This window comes from Acipenser ruthenus, chromosome 39 (assembly GCF_902713425.1).
Source record: "Acipenser ruthenus chromosome 39, fAciRut3.2 maternal haplotype, whole genome shotgun sequence".
In the NCBI taxonomy this organism is placed as follows: Eukaryota; Metazoa; Chordata; class Actinopteri; order Acipenseriformes; family Acipenseridae; genus Acipenser; species Acipenser ruthenus.
In genome coordinates this window covers 2,046,044-2,069,540 of record NC_081227.1, presented here as the reverse complement: position 1 = coordinate 2,069,540, position 23,497 = coordinate 2,046,044, and the positions used below count along the sequence as shown (strand labels likewise).

General features: G+C 42.2%; 2 protein-coding genes across 6 annotated transcripts in view; both read right to left on the bottom strand.

Moving 5' to 3' along the window:
- The window catches only part of LOC117966526 (ubiquitin-associated and SH3 domain-containing protein B-like), a 42,301-nt gene extending 35,376 nt beyond the window's left edge, over positions 1-6,925 (bottom strand). Inside the window, exon 1 of the mRNA XM_034912712.2 lies at positions 6,492-6,925. Within this exon, the coding sequence (XP_034768603.2) occupies positions 6,492-6,622 (131 nt within the window). The 5' untranslated portion in view covers positions 6,623-6,925. The remainder of the gene's footprint in view (positions 1-6,491) is intronic.
- A 297-nt stretch (positions 6,926-7,222) lies between these two features.
- On the bottom strand, positions 7,223-23,067 carry LOC117397055 (uncharacterized). Of its 5 annotated transcripts, none has more exons than XM_033995561.3 (23): positions 22,919-23,067; positions 22,058-22,164; positions 21,843-21,887; positions 21,130-21,283; positions 20,837-20,908; positions 20,582-20,670; positions 20,221-20,377; positions 19,819-19,896; positions 19,368-19,459; positions 19,154-19,259; positions 18,775-18,854; positions 18,605-18,673; positions 17,729-17,789; positions 17,374-17,390; positions 16,546-16,603; positions 15,405-15,497; positions 14,981-15,041; positions 14,767-14,880; positions 14,125-14,182; positions 13,866-13,934; positions 13,568-13,631; positions 13,110-13,181; positions 7,223-8,918 (listed from the first exon to the last, which is right to left on the bottom strand). In XM_033995561.3, exons 1-23 carry the CDS (start codon positions 22,973-22,975, stop codon positions 8,910-8,912), a joined length of 1,782 nt encoding a protein of 593 aa, XP_033851452.3. In that variant the 5' UTR covers positions 22,976-23,067; the 3' UTR covers positions 7,223-8,909. The 5 variants fall into 5 exon arrangements, 4 of the variants coding, with proteins under 4 accessions (XP_033851452.3, XP_033851451.3, XP_033851454.3 ...); XM_033995560.3 differs by lacking the exon at positions 7,223-8,918 and adding an exon at positions 12,396-12,961; XM_033995563.3 differs by lacking the exons at positions 7,223-8,918; positions 21,130-21,283 and adding an exon at positions 12,396-12,961 and having other exon boundaries at positions 22,919-22,954.
- Between the last annotated feature and the right edge of the window lie 430 nt (positions 23,068-23,497).

The window sequence follows — 23,497 nt, the reverse complement described above, 5'->3', positions numbered from 1 at the left end:
CTATTAATGAATTAACAGTATGTTTTCTGTTTCTGTAAATGCTATAGGAGGCTGTGTGGTCCAGTGGTTAAAGAAACAGGCTTGTAACCAGAAGGTCCCCGGTTCAAATCCCACCTCAGCCACTGACTCATTGTGTGACCCTGAGCAAGTCACTTAACCTCCTTGTGCTCCGTCTTTCAGGTGAGACGTAATTGTAAGTGACTCTGCAGCTGATGCATAGTTCACACACCCTAGTCTCTTTAAGTCGCCTTGGATAAAGGCGTCTGCTAAATAAACAAATAATAATATACTGTTTTTATTTAAACCTGTACAGCCCCACCTAGTTCCACCCTGAAGACCTGTATATGCCCATCTGTAGGTCCAGGAAGCATTACTCCACTTAAAACTGCAGCTTACTATTGAGGCGTAGGAAAAGAAACTCCAATCAAAATAGCAGTCCATAAACAAATCTAATATATGAACTTCGGGGGAGTTTTACAAAACCTCTGCAAGTAGATTGTGAAGTGGAAGACTATGGGGTCCTGGACAGAAGCACACGCTGTTTGCGCACACTTTAGGAGAGGTAAAGTATTGAGTTGATTAAACACAAGAGCTTAAGCAGGTTAAACATGACTTCTCCCTCAAAGAGATGTTTTATCCCCTGCAGTGAATCGAAGGAGTAGAATAACTGACTGCAGATGTCCGACTGCAGTGTGAGGGCTGCTTATCCCTTTCAATACTGCGTTTGACCGTTGACTCGTTTTTTACAATTTGACTCATTTGAAATAAAGTGTTCCGGTTATGTTTTTTTTTTTTTTTTTGGTTCCCAAATTAGGAAAAGGCTAAAGTAAAAAAAAAAATATATATATATATAAAATATACTGAAATTCCACATAAAAATATTTTTCAGTTATAAAACTTATATAAATATAGCTAAATAACACCACGTTTCATGATGACTGGCTAAGCAGTTCTCCAGATCTTAGTAAAGTGTGACACACAGATGTACACCAACATATGCTAACAGTTTAAGAGCCGTGAACAAAAATAGATTTTACTGTGTAAACATCTCCTGGGCTGCAGCCCTGTATCAAAAGACTGACAAATACGTTTTGAAGCACATGGTTTACCTTCATTTTTAAGGAATACAATTAGATTAAAACACAAAGCTAGCAAGAAACTACTGAAAAACAAACAAACAAGAAAACAAGGCCTCATATGGATGTTTTTCTTGGAAACGTTTCTGGTTCTGTCAGTACCAATGATATGATATGATCATCAGTCATAGACGACCGTTGAGGGGGAAAACATTACAGAATCAAAACTTGCAGTCCAGCAATATTTTTTCCATCGCTCGGATGATTTAAGTCTGTGTCATAGTTCAAGCTTGGGGGCTGTCAGCTACTGTCTTTGAAGGCACATCTAAAGGACTAAAGACTAACCAGAAAGGGTGTGTGATAACTAACAAATCCCACGCTAATGATATAAATATCACAGAAAATAAAAAAAGTGACCTTGACCTGAAATCTCCTTTAGTGTGATCTACACAGGAAGAATGATCATCAGCTTATTGAACACATGTACGTGCAAAGACTGATCGCTAATAAGTGAATAATATTGTGATACTCAAGACGGTGGAATAATGAATGTCCACACCACTTCTCAATGACTAGTTCTCGAGATACAATACCAGTGTAACATTATGTGGAATACCTTGCAGTAAAAAAAAATAAAGTTATTTAAATAATTCACGATTTAGAGATTTGTGAATTGAGCCCTATATATATATATATATATATAAAAACGTTAAACAAGAATTAACTTCAACCCCTTTTGAAATGGTCTTGTGCATTTCAAACTTGATGTCATTTATCAAAATGGGCTGTCCTTATAAACAATGTCTAAAAAAAGGAAAGGAAATTGCAAAGTGAATCTGGTTTCAATATCTCTACTATACGTTGTAGTGTACATTAAAAAGGGACAGTTCCCCATCGTTTGATTTATTTGAGTAACCTTAGTTACCCTCCGTTGCTCCTAAAAGTACTTTTTGGCTAATACTTTAACCCCGCGTGGCTCATTGAGCTGCACAATATGGCTATTCTGATTTACAGGTGAAAGCAGGACTATCTGCAGTTAAAGGAAGTCAGAATGCAAAAACCTTGTTGTGTGTGTATAAACATGAAACACGCTTAACAATCACAGGAATACACACACACACACACAGTATAGCTCCAGCTACAGTTTTCTTCAGAATATCCTGTGGCCTGTTGGTCTTCCTGCACATTCACAAGACACCCACACGCTCCTCAGTATATTCACTGAAGACAGGTCTCATGGCAAGCACAGCCATTGCAGCACAATGATCCACTGAGCTTACATTTAAAGTCTGTATTTATGAATACTTCAATACTGTTGCTTCTTTAACAGCTTGAGAAGTAGATCTTTGTGAATCAGGCCCGAGGTGCTCATAATAGTCACTCATCAAAGCACCCAGCCCCCTCCCAAGGTGTGCAGCTTAACTGTGGGCTGCAGGACTTCAAACACCCACAATAAACCGACAGGAAGCACAACACCACCATTTGCATAATGCGTTCCAGTCCTCCCAGAGGGATTTCTCTTACATTACACACGGCGCTGCTGAGACATGCATTCTCATCCCTATGAGAAAGGGTGCTCCCTCCAGTCCAGGGCAGGTTTGAGGCATGGAGACTGAACTGATACCTCCCTTACCCACAAAGAGAAAAGGGTGCTCCCTCCAGTACAGGGCAGGCTTGAGGCATGAAGACTGAACTGATACCTCCCTTACCCCCTAAGAGAAAAGGGTGTTCCCTCCAGTCCAGGGCAGGCTTGGGGCATGAAGACTGAACTGATATCTCCCTTACCCCCTAAGAGAAAAGGGTGCTCCCTCCAGTCCAGGGCAGGCTTGGGGCATGGAGACTGAACTGATCTCTCCCTCACCCACTAAGAGAAAAGGGTGCTCCCTCCAGTCCAGGGCAGGCTTGAGGCATGGAGACTGAACTGCTCTTTCACCTCTTCACCCATTCTCTACTGAGAAATGAGAAATAACTCGCTTTTCGAAAGTCATTTTCATGAGTTCCCACAGGTGGAACTCACACAGCCATCAGGGAACTGACCCAGCAATGACAAGAACAGCGAGTCCCAGCTAACCACAGGACTAGGAAGGCTGCATCACGTGTGGACAACGACAGAAAAAAGCCCAGAGGAAATGGAAAGTTTCAAACACTACCTGAAAGCACGGCTTGCAAACAGTTTTCAGTGCCAGATAAATGTTTCAAATGAATGTGTTTCAATACTATGCTGCCTTCAAAACTGCACATTCAGGACCTTATAATGAAAGTGCACAACACTTAAGATCCACCCTTTTTATATATACTTTAACATGCTGTGTATTTCCTTCCATACAAGATTGTGTTTCGTTGAAATTATTTCTAGTGTACTGTGAAACCTGGACACAGTATTAAAGCCTGCCCAGGGCCCAACAGAACTTATCCTCAATAAGGGGGTGACTTTACTACTTAAGACACACAGCCGACACATTTTTTCAAAGAATTTTACCAGGAGGTTTTTTTAATTGTCTCTTTCTTCAATGCACAGTGACCTAGCTTGCTGCTGACGTTTCTAATTGTTATTTAAAGAAGCTCCAGTTATGACCTTTAGAATTGCTGCATGCGTGTTTTTGTCTTCTGTTCCGTTTAGCGTTTCGGCAGTAGAATGAACAGCGTGGTGTTTTTGCATGAGGGAGGACTGGGTGGAGATGCATTGATTTTGGGAGAGAGAGCCCCAGGGGGATAGGTTGGGACAGGGTTACAGATACAGGAACACACTCAATCTGGGTCAGTAGGGTGATTGCTGTGAAATAAAAGCGTGGCAAAGTCTAATAAAGCACTTTAAAGCATAGGCATTGTAAAGCACAGAGGTATGGTAAAGCATATATCTTAAATGCATAGCATGACCCAGAGATAAACTCTACTGAAGTTAGAGGTGCAATCAGAAATCCACTTCCAAATCAAATATCGGACAGATAATAATCGATGCATTGATCAATGATTTCATGTATGTATAATGTATTTGGAAAGGTTCTACACGTTTAGCGTGAGGAATAATAAGGAGAAATGCATTTTAATTTGCACTTTAAAAATGAGCCAGACAGCGTCTCATCCAGATAGACTGGACTTTACCAGCGGCTATGACATGTGTTGAGTGGGTGTCAATGAAGCTTGGTCATTCTGCGTGGGTAGCTCCTGCTTTACTCTACAGATAAAATACCATGGCAGGATTATAACAGACGTAGGCTGTTAGTCCAAAAATTGGAAACGCTTTCAATACGAAGAAACACTGTTTTTTGTAAAAGGGCTTGTCCTTCTAATATGAAAAGACATTTTGAATATATTGTTTAAACACGTACGAAGCATATATTTTATCCATCATACCTTTATGTGTTTACTATATTTAACTGGTGCTTGGCTTGTACAGCCGTATCATTTTAAACGTATGACCTGTTGAAATATACATATATTGGTAATTATTGTTTTTCATATGGGAGATGGCCCTTTAATCTGTTCCATGTATAGCGTAATACATGAAAGTTGCACATCGATGTGGCAAGTTATTATCTAAAACATGAAAATAAATAAAAAGGGGCATTTAAAATTGATTCAGGCTCTGGTTTTTGGGGGGTTATTTATAACAAGATTTTTTCTCTTCCCATGATGAAAATGTCAGCTTTATATTCTTGTTTCCTGGAAAATGTTATCAGAACATAAATACTGCCTTGGAAAAAAAACACGCACACAATGGCCTTTTTACATTTTTGTTTTACATCCTGAGCTTACACAGGGCTTGTTCGGGTCCTTAATAACATCTATTGCGACAGCAGGATTCCAGATGATGTCACAGATTAAACTTTACCCACGAGCCCAGCTTTGAGAGCCACTGTTCTAGAATGACAAAGCGCCCCAGGAGTAGCCCGTTAGCACCCCAAGTGCAGATACAGAATCAGCGTCTGGTTTCATTTTTGCACGATTGCTTCATGCTAGTCAGGAAATCCAGCAGCTCAAAGATTTAGCAACAAAAGCAGGCAATGTTTTCAACTGCAGAGTATTTTGTCACAGCCGAGTAATCTCGGCTGACTAATGTAAAAAGGCCCTTGGCATTTCATTCAGTGCTCCAACCACCACTCCATTGTCCCCTGTCCTCTTTGAGGTGGCTCTTCCAGCTATAGTGACTAAACAGAGAATGGGCTTGAAGAGGCACACTCAGACTGACAGTTATTTTTAATGCTGCTTACCAACTAAAATCATCCCAGACTCACAGAAAAGCCCACGACGGACAAAATCAATGTGTGCTCCGTTTTTCCATTCACATGTCTGGGATTTGTGTTACCAACCTCTCTGGATTGACAATGGGGGGGGGGGGGAAATAGGACACAAATCATTTGACTTACTTGCTGAACACAGTTTCTATTTTTTCATTTTAATGCAACAGCATTTTATTAAAAGACAACTAGTATTGAACATATCAATACTTCTGATAACTACTGGTTTCACAGATCCCTGCTATGATTCTGTTAAAAAAATGCTCCAATTCTCCTGCTTTTCATATAAATAGAAACAGCTGAGCGATTGTCAACATACTGTAAACAAGCGCCTTTGAATATTTAAGTGAGTATTAGTGCTTTCAGAGTATTTGCCTGCTCTCTGAAGTTGTATAATTCAGAAACAAAATAATGTACTTCAAATCTGGGACTAAAAAGACCACTTAATTTAAACTTGCATTGACGACCCGCTTACTGCTGCTAATATACCGTGCTACAGTACTAGTCAAGTGAATATTCACATGGAATCAACAGATTTGGGCAGCAGTGCAGTCTTGATTATAAAGACAGCTTTTTTTTTTTAATCGAATTTCGAGTTCTGCTGTCATGTCAAACTGTCATTGCACTTGCGGTGACGGTTCTGCAGCGTTAACAACCCAGCCAGAATACACTGTAACACATACTGTAATAAAAAAAAAAAACACACGCAGCTTGACATCTGTGTGCCAGTGCTATATGTTCACAAGCACACTGAACGGATCGGCTAAATCGTTATTTATCCGTGAATGTTTTCTATGACGGCACTGCAGCCACGCTCGCCTAAGCGGCAGATTGGGATAGCTGTCAAACTATGGATTTTGACGTTTCGGTAAAAAATAAATAAATAAATAAATACATACATACATAAATAAATAATGTCACTGCACCTTTAAAGGCCTGTAAATACAATATAAATACCACCACATCGAAATAATCGGTGTATGGGGCAATAACCAGTCAGCAGTGCAACCCTGTCAAAAACACGTCACATTCTCCTTTTTATTGTATGCATATGCAATCCGTTAGCAAACTACCGCTGATCGTAAACTATACCAAATGCTGTATCTGTGTATGTATGCCACGATCGAGACAGAATCAGTCAGAAATGAGAGGTCAGAAAAACATGTGAAGTACTCACGCCCTGGATTTTGGAAACCCCATTGATAACAGTACGTCTAAAGATGATCCATGTTTTACAGTTCCCGGTTTGATGTTCTGTCGTATTCTTCTGGGGGTCACTTTGGAGTATAGCTCGTCCTTTGCAGCCATGTTCACCGTTCCATTTAGTTCGACGAACCGCTAAACCGCTGCTGCTACAACTACTGGATAAGCAGCCGCTGCAGATTATTTTAAAGTATTGTAATCTGCCCCCACTGCTCCCGAGAAGTGCAGTCTAACCCGAAATGCAGCTTCCTGGTCTAGAAACACTACGGTATAGGAAGTGACTTCTGCTTTGTTTTTGATTGTTTTCTTTTTTTGGCTAGGGTTTGACGGCTTTCAAATGCTCTCTAAAATAACAATTCGAGAAACGCCACTTCCTCTCCAGCATCAGGAATTTGCAATGACTAATTTATGAATGGATCATGAGGAAAGCAAGGCAAAGCTGTCAGCAGGTTTAACATTACCTTATACGGCGCCTCCGCCCCCATGTTTAAAGGCAAAGCACACGCCTTTGTGTTTTGGAGGGGGTTATGGGCGTCTGCAATCCATGAAGACATTTAGAAATGACTTGTTATTTGAGCTCCAGTCATGTGTCACTTTCCCCATCAGTCCTTGATCTAGTGTAAGAAGCATGTAAAATATTTAAAGTTCAATTAAATACGCAAACGCAAAGTTCGCCAAGTTGTGTCGCGACTGATTATTAATTCAATACAAAATATCAAGCAAAGCTGACAATGCGCCTACAGCCAGTCCACCAATAACTTGGTTTATGATGTTCCAGAATCGCTTGATTACATTGCACCGTAGCATCAAGTGTACAAGGTGATGAGAACAGTCTGCTGAATGGAGAACGCTGCGATGGTCGAGCAGCAAGAGCGCTCAATCCTTCCACTGGTTATAGCTATAAAAGGAAAGGTGCGTTCCTCGTGTTAAGGTCCTGGTTTGTAATAATAATAATAATAATAATAATAATAATAATAATAATAATAATAATAATTTCAATGCAGTTCTGCAATACACTGCTGTTGCTATGTTTTAATAGATTATTTCTCACGTTCATTTTACCGTATGCTTACATGACTTTGTGTCCCAATGCCCGTGAATAGCTATCCTGCCTGCCATTTGCTATTCTATATGTACCTGCTGCCTGCCTAGGATACCCAAAAACACGCAACAGGAGTGTGACCATTATTTGAACATCCTGGAGTGCATTATTCCCATCTAAACCATCCCAACACAGCGGAAACATGAAACTGAACCCATAATTCAGCTCATTCAATAAAGCGGGGTTGTGTTCACTGGACAGCAAAGGGGGTGTCGGTGTTGAATACAGTGTGGATTCGACTGATTCTGTAAAGCCGTTTTCATCGGGTCTTTAACAAGGTGCTTGAGCACCAAGGGAGCGTGCAAGACTCCCTGTAGAGCTGTGGTCTGCTGATGGCTCCAGGGGTTTCTTATGGGTAGAACACTAGGATTTGAAGAGGACCCCGGCTTTTCTTTCATCTTTCCTTTGCTTAACTTTTGATTTCCTTCTCTTGATCTTTTCTCACACAGGTACCCATGCTTTAGCGCTGCTGGCGTTGGTCATTGCTATGCTTTAGCTCCAGTTTTTCATCAGGTAGCTGTTTGCCATGTGCTGTGGGTGGCCTTTTCTTTGTCTATCTTTCTGAGAATTGCAGCCTATCGCTCATAGCAGCTGTGCTGCTTGCAAACTCACCACAGTCTGTAACACATGGCTATGAGAGATCTACTTAAAGTGGCAGTAAAACCACTCATTTTGAATTTCAGTGAAACATTATACAGCACCTTCCTCTTTACTGAGCCCTGTGCTTTGAATACAGTGAAAACTATTAAGGCCAGTCAAGTGACCAGCAAATGTGGTCCACAGGGAGTGGCCTTTATTACTCAAGGCACATTTATTGTAACAATTTATTGAATCCCCCCTTCCATTTCCATGATGTTTGCATTCATGATGTTGCAATAAGAACCCCATTGGATCTTTGAAGCTGCAGACAGTGTCCCACAATGATGTTCAAGGTGACGCTAATAAATGGGAAATGGTGCCTGAGGATGCACATCTATTTTCTCAGAAAGCAGAACTCTTGACATTCTTTTTCCCCTTATAACACCTGCTTGTTGCTGCTATGCTTGCAAGCTAGGATGCTGTGAATCTAGGAGCATGTTCACACTTCCATACCGCTCAGTGAAACTGCTCGCACTTCAAGTGTGTTGTAAGCTGCAATCCCATTAGGTGACGAGGTCAAATAGAGGATACACCACGGACACTCATGAGGAACTGGAGCTATTCCAAGAAGCAGGATGTGGTGGATGTGGTTGCTTACGGCCATCTTCATGCAAACTGCAGCCCTTCATTAACCTTCATGGAGCGCTCTGTTTATACAACCTATGGAAAAGAAAGTTTGTTCAAACCTAAACCCCACAGCTGAATGTCTTAGATTAAGCTCTGCGTCTGCGTAGCAACACAGTGGAATAGTGTGATTCACCCGGTCATTAGCACCACAAAAAAGACTTGATTTCTCAACACCTCTGGGAAGTTGAGCAATTCAAATGAAACATCATTCCAAGAAGGTCAGCTAATGTTTCAAGCAGGGCTCTCCGCGTATGGGCATAGCAGAGGCAATGTTCAACTCATTTTAAATGCTTTTAAACAACAGCACAAAAATAACTTAGTCATGCCCTATTGCTCAGTTATTTATTTATTTTTTTTACGAAATCCTTTGAGAGCTTGCCAATACAAGCTTATTCTTAAATCCATTCTTAAGCGAATCATGCATGGGTTTCTTGCAGAATCACATCCACGTTTAAGGACAAAAGCGTACAATTCAAAGCTAAGCCAGCGTGTCGTTCAGGTATAACAGTTGTTAGATGACAGGGTCATCGTTAATGACCTAAACAGCAGTGAATCTCTGAACCTGATGTTTTGTGGACCTCACTTCCCTGTATGTTTATTGTCTGTAGCAATGTTAATAAGTGATCTCTACACCATCCCTGGGGAGAAGCTTCAACTGTATTAATAAAGAGTTAAAGACCATCAGTATTTAGATCTGACTCAGGGGTGTCCAATCACAGTCCTGGAAAGCCATTCCACTCCAGGTTTAACAGGTAACATGATATCATGAACTACTTCAGGGTCTGGATGGAGGTTTAATTGGTTCAATTAAACAATTTAGCACAGGGTTGCAACAAAGACCAGGAGTGGAAGGGCTGACTTTGACCACCCCTGTTTCAGATCATTAAAACAGATCCACATTTACTATTTTGTCTAGAAATTCTACATAACGAAAAACATTATGCAGTTTAATAATCACTATCAGAAATACAAGAATAAAAAAATGACATAAAATAGTTACCAAATAAACAGATGTTCCAAATAAGCAAGTCCAAGTCAGGCTTTCACTTCTATTTGTTTGTTGGTTTTTAGAGACGGAGAAGTTGGGTATGAGTTTTCTCTTGGGACACTGCGTAACTTCCTTCAAGCCACAGAGAAGGCAATCATTATGCAAATAACAGAAGCGAAGTGCAACAGGGAAGTCCCCTGCCTGCTCTAACTGCACCCAGATTAACACTTTCTCTGCCATGCTGGCTCTCAATACACCCCCAAAACACTGTGCATCCCCTCCAAATACCTGATCACTACTGCAGGCTGCTTTTTAATGCCTTGAAAACATGAACGGGTGTTGCAGAGGGAACGCGATCGTTCTGTGAGCATGCGGAAATGCTGCTTGTTACATTTCTGAGAAAACGCGTCGGTGTGTCTTAAAGGTTATTTTAGATCTTTATTAAAATAAAATTCTTCATCTCAGGTTGCTATCTCTCTATTCAGAATAAACAAATAGTCCTGCCATGGATCAATGGACTATGGAAATGCAGTGAGATAATGTAAATGTGCAAGCCGCTGCTCTAGTGAGTGCACACCGGCTTGCATCATGCATTCAAACAGCACCCTGCCACTATGGACTTGTTGATGATGCTTCCTTGAAAAGTGGCAGTAATTGCACATTAAGAACGATGCAAGTACATCATTATTACTTTTCACTGACATGTATTACACTGCCAGTCTCCCCAGCTGGATCTGCCATCGCCCTGGTGTGGGGCATGCCCTCCTGGTACACTCTGGGTCCATGGATTTCTAAGGAAGGACAGAGACTATCCATGCCCACCACAATCTCAATCCAATTGAGCACGTTTGACATGAGCTAGAGCGCCCAGTTTGTCTTTGTGAATAATAATGACTGAAAGGGTTAACAGCTCTCCAGACTGCCAGCACCTTGTGGCGTTGATGCGATACAGTCATCTGCAATGCCTTTGTATAGGATGGAAAGGATGTCACATTAGAATTAGAATTAGATAACTAGCAGCTCATCAGCCCCTTGTTACAAAGACGCTCTGCCCTGGTGTGGAACATATGTCTATAAGCATTTCATTTACCAACCTATACAGGGGTATGTGAAGGAAAATGAAAGGGCTTCCAAGCTGAATAGCACTGAGCACTAGACCCACGCAATGCTGATTTAATTGTCTCTAAACTTCCCCTGTTAAATTGGCTGTTCATGAAAATAACTTTTAGACAGCTGATTCTCGGTCTGCTGTGTCTGCTGGCCAGCGTCCTCCCACGCCAGCTGTGAAGATAAACCTTGAGGCTGCACTTCCTCCTTCCAGCCCTCCTTCACTCCAAACAGGTTTGAGAGGAGGCTTTGCATCGTTATACTAGAAGAACAAGGAAGGCTTTGTCTGAGGTGCGTCACACCTCTGTGAAAGACTTGTCTGCATTGCTAGAAGTAACTGGATAGTCACTGGACTGTGCATTTACCATAGTTTACCATGTTTATTAATATGCTTTACCATACCTCTCTGTGCTTTACAATGCCTACCAATACTTGAGCATGCTTTCTCTATGCTTTACTACACCACCTCGGCCCCACTCCATGTGCCAGCACTACATGACTGAACCTCCGGAGTTTCTGTGTCGATTATTAAACCCACAAGGACAGCGACACCGGAGACTAGCGTGAAGCATTAACTGACCTCAGCGTTGTGGAAAAACTCCCCCGAGCAGTTTCTCAAGCCATACCCGAGCACAAGGTCAGGGTTTCATTCATACAAGCTTGCCATTATTAAATGCTGGATGAGTTTTATTTAATGTGACAGAGTTGATGAGATTATATGTGAACTGAAACATCTGGCTGTGTGGTGTGCAGGGGGGAGTCAGACAGTCAGGGGAGCGCAGGTTCACGTCCTGGCTGTGTGGTGTGCAGGGGGAGTCATACAGTCAGGGGAGCGCAGGTTCACGTCCTGGCTGTGTGGTGTGCAGGGGGAGTCATACAGTCAGGGGAGCGCAGGTTCACGTCCTGGCTGTGTGGTGTGCAGGGGGAGTCATACAGTCAGGGGAGCGCAGGTTCACGTCCTGGCTGTGTGGTGTGCAGGGGGAGTCATACAGTCAGGGGAGCGCAGGTTCACGTCCTGGCTGTGTGGTGTGCAGGGGGAGTCATACAGTCAGGGGAGCGCAGGTTCATGTCCTGGCTGTGTGGTGTGCAGGGGGAGACATACAGTCAGGGGAGCGCAGGTTCACGTCCTGGCTGGGTGAAGTCACCAGTCTTCACTGCGGATTGTGCCGCACTAGCTCCTCTCTCGAGTTGCTGGGTGTAAAAGAGGAAGCTGGCTCAGTCATGGGATCGGAGGACGCTCGCTGAACCTTCAGTTCCTCTGAGCTGTGTGGGAAATTGCTGCGGTGAAGGGAAAAATAATTTCTAAATTGGGGAAGAAAATCGGGAGTAAAAATAATTGGGCGCTCAATTATTTTTCAATAAAATAAAAAAAAATACCTCACAACAGAAAAGCCAAACAAAAACACCTGAATTTTGTAAATGCCTTTAATTCATAATAATTATAAACGTGTTTTTAAATAAACTACAAAAAGCGCGATTCAATTACAGTACCATGGTAAGTCTAGTCCACAACACAGGTAAACCTATTGAACAGCCTAGGTCAAAACAGTCCAATAGCTCCACTAGTTGCCACTTTATAAAATAATATTATTAAACCAGGGTTGCTCCTGTGCTCTGTTTATGAACTGCTGGGGATTAGTTTGTAATTCAGCAAGCCAGTCTGAAAACACCATGCTCTACTAGCACAGAGAGTGGGGAGGGGATGGAATGGATTACTCAACCATGATGTCGAGGCTGAATCACTAGGATCCTTTCAAATCTGACTTGACAAAATTAAGAGATTTAACAACACCCACCCACCCCCCCCAACTGGTTCGTAAATGTTCTTAAGTCTTTGTGTATAATGTTTTCATTGTCATATCTGTACCAGTTAAACCAGTCGAGTGCAGTTGCCTCACTGGCCAAAGGCAGAGCAAGGATCGTAAGGCACTACATGGCAGAACACACAGCCAGCCTCCTGGAACGCATTCTTCATCGCCACCTAGAGGTGAACAAACGCACTGCACTCAATAAACCAGCTAAAAAAAAAAACAAGACCACAGTGGAGCTGACTTTGCGTTCTCTTTCCACTAAGTTGAATTCTCAAAGACATCTCCAGTTCCCATCGTGTTAAACAGTGAATCTCTTACCAGCTTGTCCGAGTCCAGGCAGAGCCCCACCACGGCTCCTCCACTGCCAGGCAGTTTGACAGCCGAGCTGAACTGCAGAGATACAGACACAGGAGGTTTCAGGTTGAGTGGAGAACTCTGCTGCTTCATGTCATCTAATCAGTCACAACTATGAAGCACTCGGTGGTGGCATATGTAGCAACCCTAAAAGCTATACATTTCTACAACACACGTTTACACTGCAAGTCTTTTTGTTGTGTGCAGCAATACTAAAATAAAATTCTAGGACAAACTTATTAAAGTGAGTTTTTCTTTTTTTTATGTGACTAGCGAAGCTGGAGGTTGCCCCTAGTTACAACTGGTATGCATAACCATAACATTATTCAATTTGACATCTGCTGAGACAGTAAACTGTCTAGGCTCTGGAAAGGTTAAGCGGCTGGCTTAATTATAAATATCAAAGCATAACACTTCTTTACCGTCCTGGCTATTTGTACCATCTTCAGATTCCCTGGACCCAAACACTCATCCGTGTAGACCTTCCTAAAACACCAGAGACATTGCTGTTACAGTCGGCTCCCTGCGCAGTCACAAGATGAACCTTTGAAACACCGGGGTCCTTCTCTATAACTTTGTGTGGAGGGTTCATTGCTATAAGAGATGACATCTTGAGCAATTTCAAGTGAACGGTTCAGGCTGCTCAAACTGTGCCGTTCAGAGACAGACAACAGGAGCAAGTACCTTCTTCAGAACTAAAAGCTGGAAATGGTTCATCACCTCCTCAGTTCAAAGTTCTGGTTCATCAGCTCAGCCAGTTTGGACCAGTCCCTGGACTCGAGGGCCTCCCTTTGAAAATAAATACAGAAATCAAAAACAGTCCTCCTTGTGTTCTTTACTTCCCAAGTCAGTATTTAGGCTCTCGGATATTAGAAGGGAGACATTGCAGAAGGTGTTTTCTCTACTGGCCGACACACTTTGCCGATGTGCTTAAGCAAGGCATTGGTTTTGAAACAGACACAGGCCCAGGGAATTTTACCTTGCTCTGTCTGTCAGCTCAGCAAACGATTTCATGGCTTCAATGACATCAGTGTCCCCTGCAAAGAGACACGAGTCAGGCTCAGTACTTCAGAATAATAAGAGGAGTGTGGAGCTTCAATAACATTCGCATGGCACTCTCTGTCTTTTTGACCATCTGTACACAAGTTTTCGTGCAATACAGCACCTAAGATTTTAACTCTTTTTACTACTCCCCCTGTCATTGTGCAGTTGAACTTTAGATTTGTAATACTCTGAAGGTCCAGCGCTGTTGAAGACCCTCTGCTCCATGTTGCGCCGCACTTATAGAACCCCCCCCCCCCCCCCTGAGTTTTACACATCTCTGTTTACATGTCCAGCTCAGGTCAAGAGAGGTGGGCTCCACCTAGCTACAAACCATTTGGCACATTTAGCAGTCTCTGCTACAGAGAGGCCCAGGACTGGATTTCAAACCACAAAACCTCAGAAAAAATTAGAATTCTATCAGGGAAATATTGGCGGTAGGTGACGTGCAGTATAAATGGGAACATATACTAAATGTGATAAATACAGCCTTCGGGCTGTAGACTGTGGACGGATATTGGAAGCAGGTAAGTTTAAGGGGCGAATGAAATCAGGGTTATAGAGAGAGAACTGGCCTCACCGTTCAGCCAGCGCTGCCGCACGGTGCTGTGAATCCTGCCCGAGTCGCTGGGGTCTCCCAGGTAAGCCAGCCAGAACGGGGGTACACTGCTCATGTCTATCGGAATATAGTTTCCTTCAACACAAAACACAAAGACTGTGCTGGAGAAAAAACACTCTTTAAATAAGACAGACTTGAAGTTGAAAGACGATACGATATCTAACTGTTTGAATACCATAGCCATGCTTATCCATTAGCTCTTTGCTGAAGTCCATGTATATCAGCCCCTCATAGACCTACAATGAAAAGCAGAAACGTTTGGAGTGGAGCTCAGATTCCAGGGACCTTATTTTTCAGGAGCTAGGTTTACGTTACATTTTAGTATGCGTCACACAGATCGCCTTCCTGCCCCTTCTCTGTGTGTAAGGCAGTAGGCAGCATTGCATGTCTCCAGAAATGAAGGAAAAGGTGAATAACAAACGAGACACTGAAAACAAAGTAAATGTCAACGTATCCAGAATGTTCTTTAAACATATAGTATCTTGTTACACAATAGAAGTTTTCATCATTTCCTGGGGACCCCCCGGGTAACCACTGTTCTCAAACTCAAAGTCTAAAAGGCTAAAGGAGAATAAAATCACTACAAACAGGACAGTGACCTGCACGACTCGATCCTGAAGACCAGCGGTGATGAAGAGTTCATCAGACTCCACATCCAGGACAAAATTAGCACGGATCGGCTTTGGAAGATCCTTTAAAAAAAACAACAGCAGAACAACTGAATGAGCCGAAACAGACAGTCAATCACTCCAGCCCTGCAATGAGCCTGTCTCCATGTGACAATCCCCCAGCTCGACTCAGCTGCAGCTGGGATGCACGACAGCTCTGCAGAAAGACAGGGGATAAACTCAGGCTTGAGGTGTGCCGAGACTCCCTGCTCCTCATCCCATCACTTCATCACAGCTAAACATCTATCTACAGGCACATCAATCAGAGGTAGCACTGAACAGTCCACTAGTGGGACAGAGGCGACAGATGATCTCAATAACTGCTGGTCAGCGATGGCAGGGCAAGCGGTTGTGAAACGTACTGAACACACATTTGAGTGATTGCGAAGATCCATACATTAACATGTGTTTAAAGCTATTGTCCTCATCAGTACAGTACTTGTATTCAATTATGGAGAAAATAAAAATACAAGTACCTGCATTTTGAAGTGTACTGTATCTATTTCTTGGGAGACTAAAATGTTCCTCACAGAACAATGTGCACACACACCCACACGTCAAAACGTGACCAAAGCAGCCTTTCAGGCATTAGAGATTTTCAATTAGGTTAAGATGCATAAATGTCCAGAGTGACTCATCCAATGAAGACACTGCTAGAGTGCAGGATGAGTCATGCAGTCAGCAGCTTGCTGGTTTGAATCCCGGTGGTGTTGAGTTGCAGGTCTTGAACAGGGGTGCACGGGGAGTGCTGCGTTGGCCGTTGCGCTATCGTGGGTTGGGGAGGGAAATGACACAGTTCATCTCCTTGTGCTTCGGTGACCTATACTGGTCAGTCAAGCTGGATATTTCCCAGGTTGACCTCCATGGTTCAGTAGCTTGGTAGCATCAGTTGCTCCGGTTCGGGAATCAGTTGACTGCGGGAACGAAGGTGATCTGTTAATCTTCAACCCTCCTGATCAGTGCAGGAGCAGCAGTGGGGCAGCATTCAAACTGGGCATTTCAAAGTGGGTAGCAAAGCAGAGGTAGCTGCTATAAACGACTGATCCAAAAATACCGACAAATGAGTACTTACATTATCTGTTAAATTATAGAACTTCATTAAGCATTTTAGCGTTGCAGAAACGATAGCACTAAAAAAAGACAAAAACAAGCATTATTCATACGTTAAGGGTTGACACTAAAATAATAACTCCCAAAAGAAGTTACAGAAAAGCTTTTTTAAAAATGCAAGCACATTTTCGTATTTGTAATCGTATGATAATAATGCTTCCAATCAGTGCTAATACCGGCTACCATATCAGTTCTTTATGCAACCCGTGCTTCAAATAGTAATGTTGCTGGTAAAGTCGTGGTTTTGCTAATGGTTCTTCTTGGAATAATAAACTAGGTTTGTGTGTCTATGATACTAAATGCAGTCTCTATATTAGGTTCACTGCAATTTCCCTGCTCTGGATTTTGAACTTCGGTGTAACAGGACTCTACAGAGCAATGCAGCAGGTATTTTATATAAAGTAGATCCTTGCATTTAAACTGGCAGCTTAACAATACTACTGCATGTCTTTCTGCTTTATCATTCATGTTTACTGAGCATGGCACTCTAGTCCATGTTGGTTCGCACCTATTAAAAGTCCCCCCCTGCCACTTTGCTGGACAGTGAAAGTTCCTCTATACTTGAAACATGCTGCTCAAATATATCTTCTGAAAGTGACCAGCGCAGAGAACACTGGGGGACTCCGAACCCTGCGGACCAACATGGGTGAGAGAGCTGTTCTCTAGACTTGACCCTTCAGAGACATTTCAAAGGTAAGGAATGTATTATGAATGACAGTAGTGAGCAACAAAGTAGTTATTTTTGTATTACGGTTGGTAAGGGAAGGGTTTACTCAAATAGCACACTGACCTGCTGCCTGCCAATCCCTGTATGAAAGGAAAACAAGAAAAAATGCATGACTCTATTTCATCTGCTAAACTCAACTGAGCACCGACTAGGTCTGACTTGACAATGCTCCATAATATTGTATGATATTTGAAATGTTTCACGAATAAAAGAATAAGCTGAATAAAGTTTACAAAACGGGCCAAGTTACAAATGGGAGCAGCTGTACAAGATATAAAAACACAAACAATGGAAATCAGGTATCTCTATAACCGAGTGGGGTCTGGTACCACCTAGTGGTGTATTGTCGTACAACAGGTACATTGTCCACATTTTAGTTTCGTTCAATGCGACCCATCCTCCCGTTCCACAAACGTACCACTTGGCGAGGGATGTTGGTGTCATACTTGAGTGTGTAGTTCTGTTTGGTGAGAGCCATTCTGAAAGAAACGGGAAACAAAATGATAATTATAATCAATTAATAACATCCTGGAAGAGAAAACGTGCAATCTGCTGAAGAAAACGAAGAGAAAGCAAGCAAGATTTTAAACACTAAAACACATTCGGATCAAAATCCACAGAGAGACAGAAATCAGTCGAATTCAATGTCCAGTGTACTAGATGCACCAGGGATGGAAATAAGCAGTTTGATCCTTTCCTGGTTTTACTATGAGTTTACTAAGACACACACCTATACACTGGGGCTAATCAAGCACATGTTAAAACCAGGAATTAGTACAAGTGCAATGCAGTAGGAGGCTTATATCCATCCCTGTTTAATATGGGTTAAAACAGACTCTTTCTGCATGCTTTCAACAAGTAGCAACGCAGCTACGTTGCAAATGAACAACATGAAGCTATTGCTGACTATGCCCCCCTAAAAGAGTTTTTCTGCCTCTTCTAATGCTATAATGTATGTTTGTAACAAGCTTGCTCCCTCGTTCTCGTGATTCTGCCAGACCTCCTTGCTGTTGTGACATGGCCTGTCGCGCAATGGGAGAAGAGGTAGGCACACAGCGCGTAGGGTACTGCATTACCCACACAAAACAATCATTAGTGCAGTAGCTAATTAACGTTCATTACTGAAACTGTCGTTTTAAAAGACGCATGCATTATTTTCAAATACAAAAAAAATCAATAGGGGCTCATTTTTATGTCTGCTCCAGTTATTAATTCAATTCTATTTTTCCTCGACGCTCCAAAAGCCAAGCTAAACTTGCACCCTTAAAATAGTATGAACGCATGTCCCCCTTACCCCTGTTTGGAGCAGAACTGGTAAAACTTCTTACAGGTTGCTTGTAGTAACCTCAACCCCCCCAGGTACCTTCAGGAAAGACAAAACGATCTGTAAATATAAGCACAGTGCCACATACGGTTCAGAAACAGGCAGTGCCCTTTTTAATTGTGGTTGCTACGGTTACTCACCCCTCCTTCCTGCTGATGCAGTACAAGTCCTGGAGGCTCCCAAACTCTGTGGGGTCGTTCAGAGGGTGCGGAAGCAGAACCTAGCAGACAAACCCAACTGAAAACAGAGAACTGCAACTGCAGCTTCAGCGACAATTTCTCTAACTCAGGAAAGTAAAAAAGTACAATAGATGAGACCTAACGACACTGAAATAACGTGAGCTCATTAAAATAAAGGAATGGCCACGTTCCAAGCCTGCAGGTTGCTCATTATCTAGGTTGCGAGGAAATGGGACAAGTCTGCTCTGAACTGACTAGAGTTATTTCAACTTGTACCAAGTCTCACCTTGGAGTATTCTTCAATAGAAAGCACCCTGTAAAACACAGTCATCGTTCTTACCAGAGTCTGGCTTTCTAAAAGAGTGACTTCCGCCCAGAAATTAGCGATTGTCATGGCGATGGTTTTGCCATTAAACCCGTCAGAGGGATTTCCCATAATTCCAATCCTGTTCCAAAGACAACGAACACACTATTAGAACTTTATCTTCATTGAGTGCTCAAGAAAAAGCTCAGGTTCCAGTTTAACAAACAGCTCTAAAATGGGACGTTATTACCTCGCATAGGAACGACATGTGATCGAACGTGCAGGACAGCCCTGCTGCTTTGCAGAATAGTGAGCTAACCACTTGGTGTAGTCCGAGAGACCCTGAAAACAAAACAGGTACAAAAGCTTCAGCTCCTAGTGTTTTAGATATGGCTGCTTTACCTGGTAGGATAGTCCATGCATTTAAAACACTGTGTAAAAAAGTGCTTCCATTTATGATGTTATAACCTTCAATTTAGTCCCCTCTTTCCTGGGATTGTTCTAAGCCGAAGAGATTCTTTTAACCTCTTGCCACTGAGTCCTGGAATCAACCTAGCTGCTATTCTCTATACATGTTTAAGTGCAAGCATGTCTGTGGTGAGGAGTCCAATTTTAGGTGGGGTCTACCTAGAGCATAGTCTTAGCAAAACATGTGTAGACTTGCATACAATATGAAATAGGACTAGATATGTATTTCTCACCACTTGTCCAATGAGCTGAAATCCGGTGGGCAGCTTCATCCCATTCACTGGGACCTTTTGCTCATTGATCAGCCATTGCTGGATATTTATAAAGCAAAGACACACATTGATTTTTTTTTACCTGAGTCAAAGAAAAAGCAACTTCAAATGTCATTGTCTTAGTTTTACAGCCTCCTTACCTCCTTGATGTCTGCAATCTTTCAAATCATTTTTATTGCAATTACTCTAAAACTGCTTTATTAAAAAAAAAAAAAAAATGTAATAAGTCTGTGTTCAGGATAAGTTATCTGCCATATTTATATATTAGGGTTGTACAGAAACTTGTATTCTTCGCAGAAGCAAGCGAGGTGTAGGCACGTAAAACCACTTCAAGAAAAACAAAGACAGCACAGATATTCTTACCAAGTATTTGCCCAGGACTCTGTCTTCCACTCTAGCCTGGAGATTGAGGAACTGGGTCAGGGTGGGCAGGGTCTTCTTCTGGAAGCAGTAGAACACCACGCTGGCTAGTCTGGACTGAGTCAGCTCTGCAGAGGGCTTCTCCATGAACTTCGTTATTCTGAAATACAAACCCCTAGATTAGCTACAGCTCAACCTCACAGTACTTTACAGCACATTCTGATATTCCTTTACTGTCCCCTTAGCGTTTTATAATGTTCAGGGTTATTCAGAGACTGTTTGCATTGTCTATGGTGAGACCTGGTAACTAGAAACGTAGACAGACATTAACATTAATGGTGACTGTCTTCGTTCTTCACTCTACCTGTGGGTACTGGGGCACACTTCCACAATCCCTCTGGATGTTGTTTTCTCTCCTTCCTCCATCTCATAGTAAATTGCCAGCTCACCTTGCTGAAAAACACTTTCACAATTTAGTATCTTTTTGCATTCACACATTCAAGCTCAAAGGAAGCATATTGCATTCAAACCCCAGCTTTCACAGCAATGAAGCCGAAACTAAGGTGAGCAAAGGAGGGGTCCTGTTGCTGTTGGCTTATAGAGGTGGACCTGAACTCACCTTTAACCTGAAGAATCTCAGGACCTGAGCGATATCGAAATTCTGATCCGCACACAGCATATCTCCAGCAATCTGAAGGGAAAAAAAAAGGAAAAAGATGTTTCACCTTGTACTCTATAATCAGTCGTTCATCGCTGTGTCGTGGGGGTTGGTCCTGAACCACAGCATTAACAAACAGAAGTACAGATTTGTTGTTCCTGTTCTTAAAGAGCCATGCTCTTCAGTGTTAACACAAACTCTTTATTTTCTCGACTGACTGGGAGGGCGTTCAAAGTGCTGGAGGGATTCCCTACCACCATGACGTCATCTTGCAGCCCCCTGCTCCGGATCGCCAGCTCCACGTCTGCCACGGCCCCCAGCCTGCTCCCGTAGGTCGTGGTTCCATCGTTGATAATGTTTTCCACGGGGAAGTCATTGGCGGTAGCCCAGCGTTCATAGTGCTTATACCTGCATTTCAAAAGACGTTGATACAGCAGTGACCAATCAACTGCCATTGCTGGTGTAGTGTGGGCAGCAGTGTGGAGTAGTGGTTAGGGCTCTGGACTCTTGACCGGAGGGTCGTGGGTTCAATCCCCAGTGAGGGACACTGCTGCTGTACCCTTGAGCAAGGTACTTTACCTAGATTGCTCCAGTAAAAACCCAACTGTATAAATGGGTAATTGTATGTAAAAATAATGTGATATCCTGTAACAATTATAAGTCGCCCTGGATAAGGGCGTCAGCTAAGAATTAAATAATAATAATAATAATAGTGTATTTAGCATTCGTTTTACACATCATCATGTGTTTATAAGGGCGTGCTACACTACTACAACAAATGAATCAATATCAGACGAGCGCAAGACTGTCAAACTGATTAGGGTAGACTTGCCATCATAGCAATAAGAAACCCTGCCCCTACACCAATAGCAAGCTAGTGGTGGATGTGTTTTTACAGCCTTGTTCTGAAAACAGCCTGTTCTAAACCGTGGTGGTAGCATCTGTATAAAAGAAGGACAGTACTTACTTGTCTGCGTTGGTGACCAGGTAAACCGCACTGAACAGTTGCCTCCTAAGAAAAAGAAAGACAGCATTTCAAAAGCAGCATGTACAAAATGTAAGACTCTAATCCAAAATAAGCAAGATTTGTTTTTACAGCTAGATGTGCATTTCCTGGTGCCGCTGTGTGTACCCACTAGTACCCAGGACTTGTCAGGTTCCATGCAGACTTCGGATACGCACGTGTTTACTGCTTCCCACCAGAAGTCCAGGATTTTCTTTCCACCAACTCCTGGAAGGAGAGCCTTTGGGATGCCGGTTAGGTGAGCGTACAGACCAGTGGCATCGTTCTGCAATCGGATAACAAGACAACAGCTCACGGCTTTAACCTTTTCAGGGACTCACAATGGACACCTGATACCAATATTCATTATAAATGAATCGGCAGAGTCAGACAGCGACAGACAATACAGAGTTCTGTGGAAATAAAATCATAGCCTAGGTGTACAATACATTTAGTAACCCTATAGCAACTACCAGGGTGTCGTTTCTGTAGCTAACATTTACTATAAGCTAACAATGACATATACTTAACCTGAGTGAAGTTTCGTGTTTAAAAGGGATGCTCCCTGGATAAAATGGGGAGTCCAGATATAATAATAGTTTTGTCAGAAACTCAGGTTATTGAATGTGTTCTTTTAAAACTGAAGTCACAATGTGCAATTAAAAAAAAAAACAACGTAGTTTTTCAAATATATCTTTGGAATGAAACTTTGTATCACTTGACTAGAAATGGAATCAATTAACTTGTGCAAGGAGTTCAAAGTTCAACTATATACACACACCAACCTTTCTGTTTTAGCTGTAGAACACTTTAAAGTTGTTGTTCAAAGACGTTATGCGTTGTATTCATGTCCTAGGAACATATTATTTTGCAAGAACTGCTTCACATTGCTGTAGTATACACTGGACTTTAGCCTATCACAAAACACGGACGGAATTCTTTGCGTCACACACTACGTGCTCAAGTCTGTTTCGCTCGAAAGAAACCTTCCTCGGTCCGAAGTAAATAAACCATAAACACACAAGCCGATGCTACAGTACCTTGATGTGTGTTTCCAACAGCGTGCCGTGGCCAGCAACCAATAAGATGCATATCATTTTCCTGCATAAAAAGCACAACCAGAAGAGCTATGCTTTCCTTCCGCCTAATGCTGTTTACCGTATAATCCAGAAAATAGACGCACATTGTGCTTCTGATTTCGGGAGAGGGGTATATACAGTCTCTGGATTTCGGTGGAAATGCAGTTTTGAGCTGAGATTTGTCCGTTTTTTTTTTTTTTAAAGAATATATAATCACAGCACGTTGGATTATGGGTGTAAATTATGATTAAAGGGACCAGTTTGCAGATATATTATTTTCTTAGAAACATAACAATACACTGAACTGTTAAATAAAGACTTTGTGGATCAGCAGCTGTATTTCTGTAGCATATTTGTTAAACGGAGCAGCTAGTGTTTTATCATTTATTTCTTTTGTCATTTAAATAGCGTATAATTGTTGTTTCATCGGTCTTCTGCTTCAGCTACCCTGCATACAGGAGCTTATTTAGATACGATATATCTATACTGTAAGTATCAATGTCACACTCAGACTTGCAAAATATTTCCTTTCTGAAGTTT